General features: G+C 34.1%; 2 protein-coding genes across 3 annotated transcripts; one reads left to right on the forward strand and one right to left on the reverse strand.

Annotated features, from left to right (window-relative positions):
- Positions 1-870: 870 nt before the first annotated feature.
- LOC129316217 (pentatricopeptide repeat-containing protein At3g49240, mitochondrial-like) lies at positions 871-5,732 on the forward strand. 2 transcript variants are annotated; one of them, XM_054960525.1, is made up of 2 exons: positions 871-2,844; positions 5,475-5,732. In XM_054960525.1, the coding sequence occupies exon 1, from the start codon at positions 888-890 to the stop codon at positions 2,739-2,741; it is 1,854 nt and encodes a 617-aa protein (XP_054816500.1). In that variant the 5' UTR covers positions 871-887; the 3' UTR covers positions 2,742-2,844; positions 5,475-5,732. The 2 variants fall into 2 exon arrangements, with proteins under 2 accessions (XP_054816500.1, XP_054816501.1); XM_054960526.1 differs by lacking the exon at positions 5,475-5,732 and adding an exon at positions 5,243-5,455.
- A 6,047-nt stretch (positions 5,733-11,779) lies between these two features.
- Positions 11,780-18,967, reverse strand: LOC129316219 (SUN domain-containing protein 4-like). The gene is made up of 6 exons (XM_054960528.1): positions 18,731-18,967; positions 18,408-18,467; positions 17,834-18,051; positions 13,525-14,822; positions 13,350-13,435; positions 11,780-12,056 (listed from the first exon to the last, which is right to left on the reverse strand). The coding sequence occupies exons 3-6, from the start codon at positions 17,991-17,993 to the stop codon at positions 11,807-11,809; spliced, it is 1,794 nt and encodes a 597-aa protein (XP_054816503.1). The 5' UTR covers positions 17,994-18,051; positions 18,408-18,467; positions 18,731-18,967; the 3' UTR covers positions 11,780-11,806.
- Between the last annotated feature and the right edge of the window lie 555 nt (positions 18,968-19,522).

Consider the following 19,522-nt stretch of genomic DNA (forward strand, 5'->3'; position numbering starts at 1 on the left):
GATGAAGTGGTATTTTTTAAAATTTTTACAATAATCTATTCATAATTAATAACAGTCTATTTGGAAATGAATGAGTTAGAAAAATTGATAGAACATTTTAAAGTGGATAAGTGTTAATTTTATACAAGCAAGTCATTTGAGTTTTGCTAATAACCTATTCATAGCAACAACCCATTTGACCTTTTCATTAAGAGGAGTAATTAGGTATTGTTCCATAAAAACTTATTTCTAAATAAGTACCACAAGGGTGTACTGCAATATTGGAGTATTTAAGGTTCTCAATTGATATAAAATTTCTCCATAGTGTGTGTTTAGTCATTCATTTTTTTAAAAAAAATTGTGAAGAATTTAATTATCATTAATTTAATCTTTTAAAATATACTAATTGTTATAATATTTTTAGTTAAAGTATATATTTAGTCCTTTAATTTTATACAACATTTTATTTTAATCCTTTAACTTTATAAAAAATTCTTCTTAATCCTTTAACCTTAATATTGTTAGTTTTATATTAACAAATTTTTATATTAAACTTTTAAATAGTGACAAAATATTTTTAAATATTGATATATTAAATTTAATTTTTTTAATTAATAATGGTTGATGCAAAAAGTAATCATTTAAAATTAAAGATGTTATGATTAAAGGACTAAAAAAATATTTTATAAAATTAAAGAACTAAATTAAAATCTTGTATAAAATTAAAGGATTAAAAATATACTCTAATCAATATATATTTTTTTAATTCTCTAAGCATATCAGAAAAACGGCATCGTTTCAGTTTACTAGAGGGGCAGTACAGTGGATTCTAAACCCTCTTAGAACCCTATCGCTGTTGAATTATCAGAAACCCTCAACTTCGTTGCCATTTCCAATCCTCAACATCAATGGCTCTCTCAAAACCCATCTTCTTCAACCTTGCCAAACCTTATCATTTTCCACAACCACTCTGTTACGTCTACCTTCGCTTCCTCTCCTTTTCATCTCCCGAAGAAGCTGCCGCAGAAAGACGCCGTCGCAAACGCCAGCTCCGTATTGAACCTCCGCTTTCTGCTCTTAATCGCTCTCAGCCCCAGCAAGCCAAGCCTCAATCCCAATCTCCACCGTATTATCTGAACCCTAACAATCCTAAGCTCCCTGAACATGTTTCTGCTCTTACGGGTAATCGCCTCAACCTCCACAATCGCATCCTCACTCTTATTCGCCAAAATGACCTCGAAGAAGCTTCTCTCTACACTCGCCACTCCATCTATTCTAATTGCCGGCCCACGATTTTTACCATCAACGCCGTGCTCACTGCTCTTCTTCGACAGTCTAAATACTCTGATCTTTTGTCCCTCCATCGTTTCATTACCCAAGCTGGTGTTGTACCCAATATCATAACTCATAATCTCATCTTTCAGACGTATCTTGATTGCCGAAAGCCCGATACGGCGTTGGAGCATTACAAGCAATTTATCAATGACGCCCCCATGAACCCATCTCCTACTACTTATCGTATTCTAATCAAAGGTTTGGTGGATAACAATAAGCTGGACCGAGCTATGGAGATTAAAGAGGAAATGGATGGCAGAGGGTTTGCGCCGGACCCAATTGTGTATCACTATCTGATGCTGGGTCATGCCAGGAATTCAGATCCGGATGGCGTGTTTAAGCTTTATGAGGAGTTGAAAGGAAAATTGGGAGGCGTTATTGAAGATGGGGCTGTGTATGGGAGCTTGATGAAGGGGTATTTCCTGAGGGAAATGGATAAAGAAGCTATGGAATGTTACGAGGAGGCTGTTGGAGAGAATTCCAAGGTGAAGATGAGTGCCATTGCATATAATTCAGTTTTGGATGCATTGAGCAAGAACGGAAAGTTTGATGAGGCCTTGAAGTTGTTTGATAGGATGACAAGGGAGCACAACCCTCCAAGGCGATTGGCAGTTAATTTGGGAAGCTTCAATGTGATGGTTGATGGGTATTGTGCACAAGGAAGATTTAATGAGGCAATAGAAGTATTTAGGAAAATGGGTGAATATAGGTGCAGCCCAGACACATTATCGTTTAATAATTTGATTGAGCAATTGTGTAATAATGGAATGCTCGTGGAAGCTGAGGAGATTTATGGCGAAATGGAGGGCAAAGAGGTGAACCCAGATGAGTATACTTATGGTTTATTGATGGATACTTGCTTCAAAGAGGATAGGCCAGATGATGCAGCCGCATATTTTAGAAAAATGGTTGAATCTGGGCTGAGACCAAACCTGGCAGTTTACAATAGGTTGGTTGATGGCTTGGTTAAAGTTAGCAGGATTGATGAGGCGAAGTCTTTCTTTGACCTGATGGTCAAGAAACTCAAAATGGATGTTGCAAGTTATCAGTTTATGATGAAAGTGCTCAGCAATGAGGGAAGATTGGATGAGGTTCTTGGAATAGTTGATACCTTGTTGGATGACAATGGAGTTGATTTTGATGAGGATTTCCAGGAGTTTGTTAAGGCAGAGTTGAGAAAAGAAGGGAGAGAGGAGGAGTTGACCAAGCTTATGGAGGAGAAGGAAAGGAAGAAGGCTGAAGCGAAGGCTAAGGAGGCTGAGGCAGCTGAAGCTGCAAAAAGAAGTGCAAGAGCTGCAGTGGCTTCTTTGCTTCCGTCAAAGTTGTTGGGAATAAGGAAACAGATTCAGAATCTCTACCTGAAGGTGAAGTTCAAACTTTTAAGGAAGAGAGCAATGCCAAGACTGCTACTGAGTCAGAGTCTGTAGGTACAACAGCTGAAGCTGAGAATTCGGGTGGTGCAGAGGATAAAACTGATCGTGAAGGTGCTCAGGTATCGGCTTGAGTGCACAACTTAGGCACTTGGATGAGGTAATGAAATTTATGCCTCTCTTGCTGAATTGAAACAGCTTTGTTGACATGGTAAATTTCAATGTGTGATTAAAACTAGGTCTATGAGAGGATTTAGGTTGTTTTCTTGGTACTTTTGTATGATCCTTGATATTTGATATATGGTTTCTTGTTTCAGTTAAAAAAATAAATAAATAGGTCTATGTGTTGGTCGGTGATATAAATAAGGTATGACATTGGGAATAAAAAGGAGCAATTTGAGTGTTTGGTTAAGATTATCTTTTTAACTTTCATTATAACAACGAGTGTGCTGCATTGTGGACTATCAGTTTTGGATCAAGCAAATAGAAAGTGCTTTTAGAGACTTTGGAATCATTAGTTCGATTGGAGTTATTTATTCTAGAAATTTGGTTGCTTTAATTGTTAATCACATGATAATTTTTTTAGAAAATGATTTTAAGAATTTTTGTCATTGCCGAAGTCATTGTTCAAGAGTTAAATAAATTTTTTTTCTTTCCAAATTGCATGGGTTAGTTCTTTAGGTTTGTTCTCCCCCATAACGATTGAACTCAATCTAGTAATTGTTTTTCTTCATGGTTGTTCTCTAATAATTATGTTGACCATTTATGGAAAAATTAATTTTTTAATCCTTCAACTTTAACTCACTTGTAACTCAGTCCTTCAATTATGACTTGCTGCGACTCAGTCCCTCAACTTTTAATTCACCTATAATTCAGTCTTTATTTTTTAATTTTTTTTAAATTATTATCAAATAAGAGGAATAAAAAAAATGCTCATATATTATTTTAAAATACCCTCCTCTTGCTCATTGATGTGAGATATAAGCTAACATGAAAAAAAAATTAACAAAAGTTCAAGGACTAACTTGTAAGTGATTCAAAAGTTGAGGGATTGAGTCATAAGCGAGTCATAGTTGAGGGACTGAGTCACATCGAGTCATAGTTGAAGGACTAAGTTACAAGTGAATTAAAAGTTGGAGGACTAAAAGATCAATTTTCCCACCATTTATTCTATTGTTGCCGTGTGGCAAGTACCATTATCACTTTTTTCATTTACATGTACCAGCTAAATGTCGTTTGATACTTATCTGTTTCTCCTTCATTTCCAGGTTTATTTTGTTCTTATATGTCATATGTCCCTTTAGTTTCAAAAGCACTAAATTTCTTCCCATACCTATGTTGCTCATTACCAAAGCAGATTCCAATTCTAAAAAGATGCGAGCATAGCTAACTTGATACATGAAAGCCACAACAGTACTGCCACCTTTATTCATTACTTTTATTCTCTTGTCACCCATAACTATTTCAATCAACATTGCTGACCTTGTCAAGTTTTTACTTTTAGTTGGGTATAACCAATTATTGGGATGGTTTAATTTTTTGCATTTAGTTGAAATTTTTGAATCTCCTCTTTTCTGCAATGTCAATTTTAGAGATTGAAATAATTAAATTTTTAACTATTCATTACATGTGATATGTGTAGTTACTATGTTCATTATGCTTCTATTGCCATTCTCGGATCCATTAATTTCTAAAAAGGTCTCGCGTATTATTCTATGCATTGCCAAAGTGGGAACTCTTACTATATGATGTGATGCGTTCAAGCTCAGGGATTGAAATGAGGCATTCTTGAAATTATGTTGTCATCATGCATTCATGCTAAGAGTTTTACACTTGACAAGTTTGACACCTTAGTTTTTCCCAGTCAAAACCGAAGAAAGCATATGAAATTTCCATTCAGTGATGCCATTCTTTAATAGGACTATTTTTTGTCATACTTCCTTCAGGATATATGGAATTTCTGAGTTCATTCTTGGGGTCATCTCGATAATAACAATTTTTGGCTTTTATCATATCATTGTGATTATTTTTTAAGCTTTGTATGTTGGGTAACGTTTTTCCTCCCCCCACCCCCCCCTAAATAAAAAAAAAAAAAAAGCTGACGTTGGATAACTTCAGTTGAAGCCTTTAAGGGTTAGATCCCCCCACCCCTCTCTCTCGCCCCTTCCTAAACCTAGATGTTTTCCTTGACTTCTCATCCAATTTAAAGCTTTAGAAGCTTGGAAAACTGGATTGCTGTTATTTATATATATGTATATATATATTTTTACAGTGTGATATGTAACCTGATTGTTTTCATTTTCAATTATGGTTGGTAAGATAATATTTTCAAGATTAAGGTGCAACGAGGCCTTTAAATGATATTGAAGGCCTATTTTGTTCTCAACCAGTGTTTTTATATTTGAAAAGCTTGCCTTTGCATTTAAAATTTTATAAGTAGGGGATTTTGGAACTGTAATATGTGAATCAAACAAATTGCAATGCCACAAGGGCTTTCAAGATCTTGGTCATTGTAAACTTGGCTGTCTGACATTTGGGTATTTTGGATTATACTTCAGTAGATGTTTTGTCGTGTGTTCCAATATCTACACCTCATCAATTATTGAAAGTGGGTGCATCTATGATTATTTCGATTCGCTTGCTAGAAGTATAACAATGCAACTAGTGTCGGCTTAAAAGTTCACACGAGACCGTCATCTACTTCTACCAGCTAGGGAATAATTCCTTCTTTTTTGTTTTGGATAAATTTTGAAATTGAAGTAATTGGAATCATGTTCGTTCGTGGTGTAGGTATAAATTTATGTTCAGTAGAGGGAGCGTCCGACAGAGACGATGATGGTGTCAAGAGAATGGTTCACATAGGACATTTATGTGTTTCTGTTGTATATATATATTATTACACCTAACGGTTAATTCAGAAGTTTATTGTAATCTAACAAATTCTCTCTCTCTCTCTCTCTTTGTTCCATGATTTCATAGAAATTGTGGGTTTTGATTTAAGTTTTTGAATAATACAAATTAGTATGAATATTTATATTTTCATTCAAATTCATGAGGGTGGAGAATTTGTTTAGAGGCTGCAAAAACATGTTAATGGATGACTGAATGAGAGGTGCATCTCTTTTTTTTTTTTGAATCTTGCTTTGCTTCTATTACAAAATTTTAATTTACTTGTGATTCAGCTGGCTGGTTGATATGTCATAATCATTGGTTCAAAGGTTTTGATCAATATATAAATAATGAAAATATTCATGTGTATAGATGTTGAGCTGGTGCTTTTATTTTTCATTGGAAGTCATCTCTACAGTTTTCCTTTTCTACCCTAAAAAAAATGTTTTTGTTGATTGGATATATATTTCTAAATTCTTAACTAGTTTTACTTCATGTACCTTTCTTTTTGCTGTATGTATATGCACAATCGATTTTGAAGTGTTCACAACATAGTTCTTCCTTGGGCAAACGCACTTTTTTCTTGTTTGTTTTCTATGAATATTTTACTCTAATGCTCCTTTTTTAAGACTTTTCTTTTTTTTTGTAATTTTACTTTCAGGTTTCTTATGGCACTAAGTGTATTTGAAAGTTTATGATTGTATGAAAAGAAATGGTTATTAAGGAAGTGGAACGGAATGAAGTGGAGTGAAATAAAATAAAATTTTTAATTGTTTGGGAGTTTTATGATGGGAAGGAATATTTTTACATGATCATTATTTGGGACTGATTATAAAATAAATAAAACGGAATGAATTAAAATTTTTTTCTTTCAATATTACTCATATGATTAAATTTAAAGAAAATGATAATGTCTATTAAATAATTATAATATTTATTTAATAAATAATAATAATAATAATAATTAAAATTAACAGTTAAATAAAATAATCAAGAATTAAGAATAAAAAGAAAAAGCAAGTAATGAAGTTATTTAAACAAACATTTTTGTTGCACAAGAGAAAAACACAACAGAGCAATAGTGTTGAAACTTGAAAGGCACAATAGAGAGAGATGGCAAGAGCAAGAGAAATACAGTGAGAGATAGCACTATGCATTATGTCTAAATGCCCCATCAGCTCGACCTTTCTTGAAGTATTTGGGCACATGGGGCCAAACATCGACAAGTGTCAAACTTTGCCTTGCTTGAACATGTGCAAGTGTTTTTATTTTTTAAATTTTTATGAATAATATTTATCTTATGGTTTATTTTTTATTGAAAGTTATCATGAATTATATTATTTTTATGATCTTTTAAATATTTTTTATCATTATAATTTTTTAAATCTCTTTCAAAATTTAAAATTTATTTTTAACTTATTGTTATGTGGAAATAATTGGCAATTACTGCTCATTTGAACTTTTAAAAAATTACTTTTGATTGTAATATTAGTTTTATAAAAAAATATATTTTAAATTATAATAATACTTTTTTTAAGGAAAACTTTTTTATATATTTTTTAAAAAATACTTGTAAAAATATTTTTGAATCAATCGGGTTAGCCTGGTGCCCAAGTGCATATCAAGCTAGGCAACGAGTTGGGTGATGCTTGGCCTGACCCTGCCTATGTGTAACCCTAGCAGAGGGTGAGAGAGATAGCTAGACAACAAAAATAATATGAGAATTTTTTTATTAGAATAGAAGATTAGGGGTAATTTTTTAAATGAAATAATTATATTGTGCTTCTAACCTCTCTGAGGTTAAATCACACTTAACTCCAAATTATGGTAATCTAGATCTTAACTCACAAGAATTACCAAACTGTAAGGTTTATAAATGAATTTCTCAAAATCTATTTCAAGGAATCCCAATTTTCAACCTTTCAAATCTCAAACATGTTTTAAGGACTCCAAATCAGGGTTTTGAAAATAAAGCAAAAGCGTAGAAATCAATTGGGACCCAAATAATGAGTTTTAAAACTCAAAACAGATTTTTACACAGAATTGGACACGTGCGCCACAGCTTACGGTTTGTGCGCTGCAGCATGTCTCCTCTGTGCCATGCGCCGGGACGTGAGGCGCCATGGTCGCGGCACATTGCATGAAATTTGACAAATCAGTGTTGTCATTTGACAGCACAGGGAGCGAACTTCCAACCCGTCTCAAATCTCCGTCTAACGTCCGATTGAGGTGGTTTCAATGTCTACACGGAGCTTTCTCCTAGCTCTAGCTAATGACACTAGTTTTACAACCAAATTCATTTTCCATCAAAAGTTGGACATTGAAACCCATTTTGACACATTTTCACAAAATTTCCTAAATGGAGAATCCCAACTCAACCACATGTGCCAATAGCCTACACCAACCCTCCGATCACACTCAATGGACTCTTGCGAACTCGTGCAACACACCACACGCAATCAAATACACTTATTTCACAAAATCATCACTCAACCCTAATTTTCACAAAACATAAAGAGGGAGGAAAAGTTGCACAAAATCAATCATTTCATTCATATTTCTCAAAAATACATATGTTCCTATTTGCACAAGTATTTTGGCCCTATTCTCGAGTTCACAACAAAAACTCACTAACCCCAAGGCACAAAATACACTAGTTAAACATAAAATCATGCAAGTAGTACATCATTCATGACAATTAATCCTAGTTGGCAAATACATTAACAATTACACATGTAAACAATTCAAGAGAGACATAAAAAGGATTTACTCCACAAATACTAAGTCTCTGTGTGTTTTCCCTGACTCGGATCCAATGAGCTAGTCCTTGAAAATATTGAGAATTGAGGGGTGAGTACAATCACTCAGTAACGAAGTTTTACTTAACCCATACAGTTACATATTAATGTAAATAGATGCAACTATGCATATAACACATATATCACATAGTATTGAGCCACGCTTCACAAAATTAACAACCATGTGACCGTGCTTGTTACAAAACACCATATCATGTCATTTTCAAAAACATAATTCTGGGTCGCAAAAATAACAAACATGTGCCCTTAACACGCGTCAGACCACAAAACTAACAACCATGTGGCCGGACTTATATGCATGATCATATGCCAACCTTATATCCTCCTGTTACTTCCGACACGAAACCGGTGGCTATCACGAGGCTATGTCCTTCACGAACTAACCCAGCCTTCTACTTGTGAGGAGCTACCAGGCCAGGGTTAACGTACTCACTTATGTAATTTGGTTTCTCCTAATACTAACAACCATAGGGTGTCGTACCCTTAATCTAGCCTCCTCATGAACCCGTGGAGACTAGTTAGGTTCAAGTCTCTCATAGAATAAGTGGGACAATCCCAAATCAATCATGGGACAAGGGCTACCTCCTGATTCCAACGATCGGTGCCAAGGCCAGTTCCCGATTCCAATGGTCACTGCTAATACTACATGGATTTCAACCAATCTTCTCCTCTCCCTAAGTAAACTCCCGCCAATGATCATGCTATGCACAACTCACACATAATATGCATTTTTAACAATCTTTTCTCAACACTTACACTCACATAACACAAATACTTCACAATTTAACACTTAATTCATCATAATTCTCCACCTATAGTAATAAATCACAAGTAATTTCACAAAACATCAAGGGTGGTAGAATCAAGGTTTTCTCTTCTCTAAAACCATTTCACAATCAAGTATTTGCCAATATGCGTTATTAATTTAACTCATAAATTACATTTCACAAACAATTAACATTCAACTATAAAAATTAAATTTTCCCTGGTTATCTCAAACCTTTGAGAGGTCAAAGGTTTACCCCTCACTATATCAACTTCCCCAAGCTTCAACGAGCTTGAATGGTGCCAAGATGAACCTCTCTACAACCATATCACAAAGATATCATTATTATCTAACTCTTTAAGCTTTATCAATATAAAACTCTTCATACACTATTTTACCAACTCATAACCACTACCCATTCATACCCAATAGGCTCATTAAATTTTATTAATGCACATTATCATTAATAACACCTCAAACCATCATTAATGCACATTAACCTCTCCCAACTACCTCATAAATACCAATTTTGGATATTAAATGCTCCCACGGACCAACCACTTCTAAAATCATCAATGTGGTGTTCCAATACATTAAATCACTCTCGTTAATTTTATTTTAACCAATGAAATCGAACCCATACTCCTATGGATTGAATCCATTTCCTAACTCAAACCCTACCATAAATAATCATAAATGAGGGGGAGAAAGGAAGAAGAAAGCACCATGATCTTACCTTGGGTGTTTGGGAGCTCCAATCTATCAACAATAAGGCCAAATATCATGCCCTAGCAAAGCCAAAACCAAGCTCTTCGTTTTCCTCTTTTTTCTCTCTTCTGTTTTCACATAGCTCACGAGCTGATTTATCAGATTTTTGGCCATGCGCTGTGGCGCATGCTGCCCTTCACCGTGGCACATGGCACAGAGGAACCCGTTATGTTCAAATTGTGTCCGTGCGCCACAGCGGACCAACCACGCGTTGCGACATGTGGCACAAACACAACTCTGTACATTTTCGTCCTGTTTCCTTACCCAAGTGGCCCGCCATCGATCCAAACCCACTTTTAGGGCTGAAATCGCAATAATTATACCAAGTTAAACTCCTCTAACCACACACCTCATTAACTCACTAACTACCCTAATTAAGTAATAAATCAGGGTTAAATTTTTTTGAATGTTACAGTACCACTCTATCCTTAACCCCTCAATTTAGGGGGATAAAAAATATTGAGTTATTGATGGCAAAGGAGGGTCTTAGAGGCTCTTCCTTGCTATTCTATCCTTCTTTAAAAAAAAAAAAACTTACAAACAATAATTTATGTCTTTTAGCCATTCCACTCCATTTCATCTCCCTGAAAAAACCTCTCAACCATAGTGCAAAGGCAATAGAGGAATTGGCCTCCATGCCTAGGCTTTGTCTTAAGTTCCCCTTTCACGTACTTGCCACCTAAAAAAAGAAAAGAAAAACGGGGGTTTTTCATGGCAGATTACCTATTCTTTCCGTTTAACAAATTGAAAAATCGTTTTTTGGCAAAGAAATACGGAAGCGTATTTAATTATTTTTTTTCTTCTATTAATTGACATCCGGTGTATCACATGGAAGGCTAGTTCTAGTTATAAACATGTAATGACCATTCTAAGGGCCTTAGAAAAAATAGAATGAAATGAATTACAAAATTAAAATAAAAATGAATTAAATTATCTTTTTTTTAATGATAAGTCTAATAAAACTAAATAAATACTGTATATTATAAATGACAGAATCCTTACACTCTTCATAAGTCTCATGAATTATAATTTTTAATTTCATAAATTAAATTACTTTTTTCCCTATGAATATGATTCAATCATCTATCCATCACATAATGATCATTTTATTTTATCTTTATTTTTTAATTTTTAATATATTTCATTTCCATGTTTTTTAACAACCAAACAGGCCTAAAAGAAAACATCAAACGAGTTGAGACGTGTCATATGGTTAACTAAATAAAAATCAGTATGATTTCGTTTTCATTAAACAAAACATCACATTTTTCATAAATCTCATAAATCATAACTATCAATTTTATAAATTAAATTACTTTTCTTGTCTTATAAATATGATTGACTTATCTCACCATCATCATTTTATTTTTATCTTTATTTTTTAATTTTTAATCCATTTCATTCCCATGTTTTTTTGCAAACAAACAGGCCTAAAAGAAAACATCAAATATAAATATGATTGACTTATCTCATCATCATCATTTTATTTTTATCTTTATTTTTTAATTTTTAATCCATTTCATTCCCATGTTTTTTTGCGACCAAACAGACCTAAAAGAAAACATCAAACGGGTTGAGACGTGTCATGTGTTAACTGAATAAAAACCTGTCTGACTTGGTTTTCATCAAACAGATCATTAGTCACTCTTCCTTAAACCTATTGGTTAATGCTTTTTGTTACAGCAACTTCTTCTCAAGCTTCTACCACATACTGCTATCAATTTTGCCTTAGTAGAATTACCCAAAGAACATTTACGAACTGACAGATCTTCTAGATGTTATCTGAAAGTACGAACAATGAAAGCAATAATTCCAACGACACATATTAGTTTAAGACAAAGCATCCCAAGAGAGAGAACAAAATTCTGGAGATTAAATTATTATGAAGTTAATATGAAAACAATAATGCTACAACTTAATAAAAGTAAAAACCAGGAAGAGTTACTCGCACAAAATTTCCCAGATTTACCTGCTCTATCATCAACACTCACTGTTCTATACACACTCGCTGTTATATCCACACATAGCCGTACTATAGCTATTAGTAAAAATGTAGAGGACACAAAAAAAACAATTGTGCCCTTGTTCTCCAAAAACCTCTGATTCTCCCGCACCTTTTCAACCTCAGCTCTGCATTTTAAAGAAAATAACACTTATTTATATAATCTTCCTTTTATGATGTCTTGACAAGGATTGGTAATATCAAAGCATTCAGGGGAAAAAAGAAGCTTATTTTATTATTGTTTTGCCCAAGAGTGGCAGAACAAAATGAATTCATGTAAATAAGAAAAAGAGCAACCACAAGCAGAAGACTACTGACCAAATAGATGTTGGCAGGGGCTATTGCTGCTTAAACAAGAGGTCTCGAGTTCAAGTTCATGTGAATGCAAATTATGTATAACTGCAAGTACTAAAACCTACAATTCTTCCCAATATGACTTGCATGTTCAAAATTTCCAAAAGTAATCTACGTCTCATAATGCTCAATAATATCTCAGATGTGAAAGAATTTATGTACTGTTACTCGTACATTTGCTATCAAGTTCTCAAATTAAAACATGACAAATATATGATTCTTTAATAATATCATAATAAAGTGTACCGTTTTTATAAACAATTATATGCATTTTCAATGGCACTAAATGCTTGTCATGATATTCTTTAAGAATTATATACTTCTTATATTTTAATTAAAAAACTTAATATCTAAGATAAGGAATTACACCTAAGTTTGATCCACGTCTATAGGAAAGTGGAAAGTTGCCAGTAAGCAAGGAAAAGAGTGGAAAATCTATACTAGTACTTCGAACATTAAAGTTGCTAGAGCCAAGAAAAGGCTGAGCTACTCATTTAAGCCCATTTCATAAGGGTTTGGGCTTGAAAAAATGTTATTTTTTTAGGAAAACCGAGTTTTGAAGCCTAACCTTAACAGGCCCTGAAAAAATGGGCTCGGGCTCGAGTGGCCCTTTTAGGCCTTTTTTTACTTTAACTCTAAAAAAATAAAATATTTTTATTTTTTAAATTGAATTTAAACTTTAAAATATAGGTTTATACTTTAAGATTTGATTTTCTATTATTTATTTTTAATTTTAATATTATAATTTGTATTTTAAAAATATATGAAATGTTATAATTGAAAATTTTAATTTTTAAAAAATTCAAAAAATAAAACAATAATAATGATAAAAGGCATATGAGCCCGACCCTAAGCCCTTTGAATGAAGGCCGGGTTTCAGAAATCAGACAATTTTTGAGAAATCGGGCTTAAGGGCCCAACCTGGGTTTCAGAAATCAGACAATTTTTGAGAAACCGGGCTTAAGGGTCCAAGCCTTATGGGCTTAGCCCCGCTCGTTTCCCACCTTTAGTACTACATGCTAAAACTGAAGCATTCAAGAAAATGATTGCAAAGTGCGAACTCTTACCTCAGAACTGCATTGTCCTTGACAAGATAATCCAACTGCATAGAAAACTGGGACTTCCATTGTTGCAGATCACTGGCTTCCTTGGTCTGCAAGAGCAACAAATCATTCTCAAAATGAAAATAAATTTTCTATACTATGAATAGTGAAAATGTTATCCAGGATGAGTTTAACATACTATAGCATCCTGGTGGTCAAGGAGACTTCTAACGTCGTCTTTGACTTTCTGTAATAGCTTATCTTTTGCCCCCATGTCTTTGCCGTACTCTTTGAAAATATTGGCATACCTAGAATTTAATTCCGCCAGATATCGCTCCAAAACAGATAAGTTTAAATCTAGAGAACGGACTTTCTGCATCAGAATCTTGAGAACTGTATCCCCAGGCATCCTTCCAACTTGTTGGCGTACCTCTTCAACTGGATCGGGCACGTTGCTATTTACAGCTTCATTGTTCACAGAAGAGATTTCTGTATCAGGTTCAGAATTCATCCCTCTGAACGTATTTTGATGTACATCTTCACCCTCAGCAGGGTTTGGATGAGGTGATGCTGCTCTCTTGCCATCATTGCCCTCCCCAGATGCAAATGGATTATCTTGCTTATATATTAAATCCTCCAGCATCCTCTCAACAGCATCCACACCATAAACTTCTATTACACTAAGTGTGCAGTAAAATTCTGAACCGTAATGGCTTAGGAGATTTAACTTGAGATATCTCACCCATTTTGGCTCAGGAAGAACAAATGTCTGAGTTTGCTTCACATTTGACGCAGTAAAATTCCCGAGTTTGGCCCAAGCATCCGTTGGATAAACCAAACTGGCATGCAGCTCAAACTCCTTTAAATTGGAAGAATGGTGCTCAAAATTGGCAATTTTAATTGTATCTACTAAGGTTTCTTCTGAAAGCTCTATAATGACAAATTTTTCTTCTGCAGAACATGGATTTCGAAGATATTTGTCTTTGTCCTTTCCCAAAATATTAGATGCTCCTTTGGCTTCTTTGTTAGAAGCCAAAACTTTTGCCCCCTTAGATGCTGATGCATAGTTGTATTGTGCACCATCAGGCTCGACTCTGTGTATTACACTTCCAGATGGGCCTGTGCCAGATGTGATTTTAGAGCTAAATGCCTTGCTTTTAAATTCATCAAGCCCAAGTGGCACAGCTTGAGATAGATGTTCAGCTTTTGACAAATTATTTTCTTGTTTTTCGGAGATATCAACTCCAAGTTGCTCGCTGTCTGGAGATGCAAACTTTTCTTTCTCATCAGGTGAAACATATTCGTTGCTTTCACCAGTGGGGAGTGAATCATTGCTAAAGGCATCAGTCTGCTCGCCACTCAAGCAGACAGCTTCAAAATGATGGTAAAGATCTGTTTCTTTAATCAAATATTTGACTGCAGAATTAGAGTTTTCACCATTTTTGTGGCCTTTTTCACTACAGTTTGACTCCCCAACAGGAAGTTCTTCGATTCCATCTACATCCAAAGATGATAAATTGATTGGTAAGAAGAGGGTCAACCACAGAGCAGAAAGATCCTTCACTTTAAAATAAGCAACACCACGTAAAAGTATGCACTAAAAAAGAAAGTTTCCCTCCAATCCAATGACAATGAAATAACCATAGCTATAAGGAGGAAGAAGTGCATCATAGAAATATCAACATGCTTGCCAAACAAGACTGGATTTTTTAGTACAAACACTACAGCAAACAACATGCATTCACAAACAATAAGATGAAGCTAACCGGTCATAGGGTTTGTGTTATATTATGGACATATTTTAATTTGATCTGATGAGCAAGCTGAGATTACCCCAAAACAGGAGCTTCCTTCAAGGGTATTTAGAAATCCCACTGGGGGTTTATTAGTCAAATTGCGCAGTCATGAAGGTATGTGTTTTGGTATTGTGGGTTTTTCCTTAAGTTCTTTCTATTATTTCAGTTATTCAACTTGGGCTCCAAGTTGGGTCTGCTTGATCAGCCAGATCCCAAACTTTTGATTACCAGTCCTCATTAATTGATGGATTTGGCTGCCAAAGATATTTAACGAAGTTATTTTCAAAGAAGCAACCTAACATACATCATGCATATCTTAGGTGTGATGGAAAAGGGCCATAGGTTTGGAGGCTAGGTTACTCTTAATTTTCTCATCAACTTTGATATTTTACCCACTGAGTTTCTAACCTGCCCAGCATTTTTGTTCTCGAAACAAATTATTAAAAACTCATTGAAACATAGACCTAGTACAGTATGGCTTCAATTTGTCCTAGACCCTGTAACCCCAGAACAATGAATTCAATTGTATCGTTCGCAGACCAGAAACTGAGTAAATAATTATAAGGTGATCAATGAAAGTCCCTCATCACAATAATATAATACAGCATTAAAGACAAGTTTTCATCACATGTAATGATTACCTAACAGATGCAGATGCCTTAGACTAAAAAACTGAAAAAATAAAGTAAACATCTATGTAGCATGGATACTTCAAAAAAATAAACGTACCCGTATCCGATACGATACTTGTAGGATACTTCTACATACGTATCCCAAATTCTAACATGTGTGATGTGATTTTTTTTCAATAATTTTTTACTATATCACTTAAAAACTTGAAAAAACACTTAATATTTTAGTTAATTACTATAAATATCCTTATATTGCTTTAGAAATTCTTGTTTAAAAATCAAAATACCTGTACTTATATCATAAAATGTTGAAATATACATTATAAATATCCCCATACCTGTATCCTAAAATTTTGAAAATTTGCCATATCCCCGTATCATGCAATATCGTATCGGATACTCGTACCTGTATCTATGTAACCTAGGTAAACATACACACGCAACTAAACTTAGGCTGGGACAACTACAGTCTAACTTTCAAACAGATGAAACCCAATGTGAAACTATTAACAAATAGTTTAATCTGATTGTCTACTTCTCATTCATTTTAACGAGAAAAAAAAATCATCATTTCAATGTTTTGCCAACAATAATGCTTAGTGCTAGCTTGCTAAACCATATATCAACAATGTTTTGACAACCATTAAAAAATAAGTAAAGCAAACAAAAACCTATGGTTTTTGGAATGGAAAGCACTATGCATATGCATGTATATTGTAATTGAAGTTTAGAAACAACTTGGTCAGATTTGATTGAACAATTCACATATTTGAAGTGCCGCTTCCAAAGAGAGCAAAGAAAGGGAAAGACAAGGAACACGGGCATTTCACCCATTCTCGCTAAGTTTAACAAATAGTCATGTTTTGTATGTATGTCACTCCAGCATCATAGCCTCAGATTAGCAGACGATGGGCAGCTGTTCACAGCTTTACATATGCTTCTCTGTGTTTCAAAAATAAGTGGTAAGGTAGCATGCCATTCCCTATTATCTTTTTCTTCCTCCATTGCTTCTTCAAACAATGATTTTCTTATAAATCACTTAGAAGCAGGAAGTTTCTTCCATTTGTTTTTACAGTTCCACCTCCTTTTACTTATACCTGTCTTCCACAACTCTAACCCTTTGCTGGGTGGGATGGAGAGAAAAATATGGTGGGAAAAAACCTAGAAGAGAAAATTCCTAAAAATAGTAAAGAAATTTACAGTGTTTGGAAAATTTTCCTCCTAGTTTTCTCTTCTTTCTATTTTCTTCCCACTTTTCTTTCCATCCAAACCAAGCCTAAGACTCAGTGAGTAGATAGTCCCATAAAAAATATATAGCAAAATGTCAAACCCCTTGCCGAATGCCCATAGAGAATTTTCTAAGCCAAACAATATGCCAACCATCAAATGACAATCATTTCCATTATTCCACCCAAAAACCTGAAAGAAATTCTATGATGACCTAGAACCCTATAAGGCAGTCAAATTGGAGCATGAATTTGAAGATGAGAGCACTTAGGTACACACATCAAGATATAGCAGTGAATATCTATATGTTATGGAAGTAAATAAACGCCTCCAATATATAAAATCTCCAGGGCACACATGAAAATAAAGGATAGGATGGAATATCCTTGATAATACTCAGTCTTCATTTACAAGTCACAAGAACTATTTTAAGGCTTAACAGCGTCATATATTCTACTCTTTCCACAAAAATACTTTTGATATGTTGTCTCTCATGATCATATTAAGCAACAAACTAAGATAAGCTAGAACACCATGCAATAGCCATCATGCATGTTTAAACGTTAATATCTATCCATTGAAAACATAATTTAGTTGGAAACTCATACTACTGACTATGCAATAAAAGTATAAAACAAAAATTCTCACATGATCAGTACATAAAACACAAGAGTACCTGGACATTTAAATTAATGTAAATCTCAAACATAATTATAGACATTAAAACAAGGTAATGTGAAAAATTCGACATTCACAATGATGACCTAGTAGGGCAAGTAGTGCCAAGAAAAGGATCATGATTCACAACAGTCCGCAGTCAAAAAATTAAAAGCAAAAGAAAAATGGAAGATACCTCTGAAACCATGACCACGACTGATCCATAAGCTGAAGAGGAATACTAGCCCCCATAGAATAAAAACCAAGGACAGTGAAACATTATACAACTGGTTTCTTCCGCCAGCAGCCTTCTCTAAAGCTCTTCTGTGCAGAAGAGCTTTACGTGATCTCTGCATCGTACATCAATTTAATCCATTGCCAACTACCAAGCAAGCAATTTCAAAGAGAAATTTCCTGCAATCAGCCACAGAATTCAGTGAAGTCAAAGAAATAAAAAGGGCAGATTTAACTTCTCAGTTGAGTAAAGTGCTGCTGATAAAATAACACTAGCGTCGCGACAGTGCCAGGCTGTATAATAATATATAAATGGATGCTAATAAAGCTCAAAAGCTAATGCCGTAAAATACAGATGTTCCACGTATAAAAGAAGCAAATTTTGATTGTAAGCGAAGCTCCAATGCGCAACCACTTTTCAATTTGAGGAGACATATTTTCAATCACAAATCCATCTTAGTAATTAAGCTAAAGAATACCCTTCAAATTAAATCATACACACTGTGTCACCAAACACGATGGTGAAAAGACCATACCTACTAGATTAAGGAGAGGCCACAACACATCCAGCAATTCGCCTCAGCTAACGACCATTTCTTCAAATCAGATCAACAACAAATCAGTATAAAATACAAATACAATAAATCTTCGCCCTTTCTTCAACCCCAACGGTCATCAAATCAAGATACAATTCAAAACAGAAAAGATCGCATCTAGGATCTGAGAAGAGACGGCAAACAGAGAGAGAGAGAGAGAGAGAGAATAAAGAAACAGAGGAAGCAAACAAAATTCAAATAACCCAGAAAAAAAGCGAAAACGCACAAAAAGTCAAATTAAAATAGAAAAAAGGAATAATGACCTGGGTATCTGGAATCAGGGAATTGGGCTCCTCGGGAGGGGTCAGAAGGAAATGGAGTTGACGATCTCGATTAAGGAATGTTCGAGATCAGTGAAAGAAGAAGCGAAAGGGAGAAGCAACAACAAAGCGCGTCGAAACGGCGTAGTTTACGGAGAAGGTACACGTAACGAACATTTCAGTCTCTGTGTGCTTGTGCTTGTCGCTTTCTTTCGTAACGGCCACTCCTCAGTCCTCAATCTCAACGCTTCGCTGCTTTGCTAATGCCCTCTTTTAAATCTTTCCTTTGACCAAAAAAAAAAAAACCTAATAAACCTTTCCTTTTAGCCATGTTAAAAAAAAAATATAATCTTTAATTATTATAATTTCATAAAATTTTATTTTTAATCATTATAGTTTATTCAGCACTTTCAATCCTTAGATGGATTAAAAAAATTAAAAAATTAAAAATATAAGAACTTAAAAAACAAATGTCATATAATCTTTTTGAAATTATACGGATCAAAAACACTAAAAAAATTACATGAATTAAAAATAAAACTCAATAAAACTATAAAAACTAATGATTGTATTTTTTCAAAAAAAAAACTGAATGTTAAACTGAAAAAATTAGCAATATTAGTTGTTATTGTCTTACCAATTAAATCAACAGTTAGATTGATAATATAATAGTTAAATAAAAATAATATTAAATATATATGTATGTATATATATATATATAATAACACCTATAATAAATCTAGTTGTTAATGAAATAACACAATGTGACTATAAATAAATTTATAAATTAAAATA

Source organism: Prosopis cineraria, unplaced genomic scaffold, assembly GCF_029017545.1.
Source record: "Prosopis cineraria cultivar Desert tree isolate PC_DT_omini unplaced genomic scaffold, ASM2901754v1 PC7, whole genome shotgun sequence".
NCBI lineage: Eukaryota > Viridiplantae > Streptophyta > Magnoliopsida > Fabales > Fabaceae > Prosopis > Prosopis cineraria.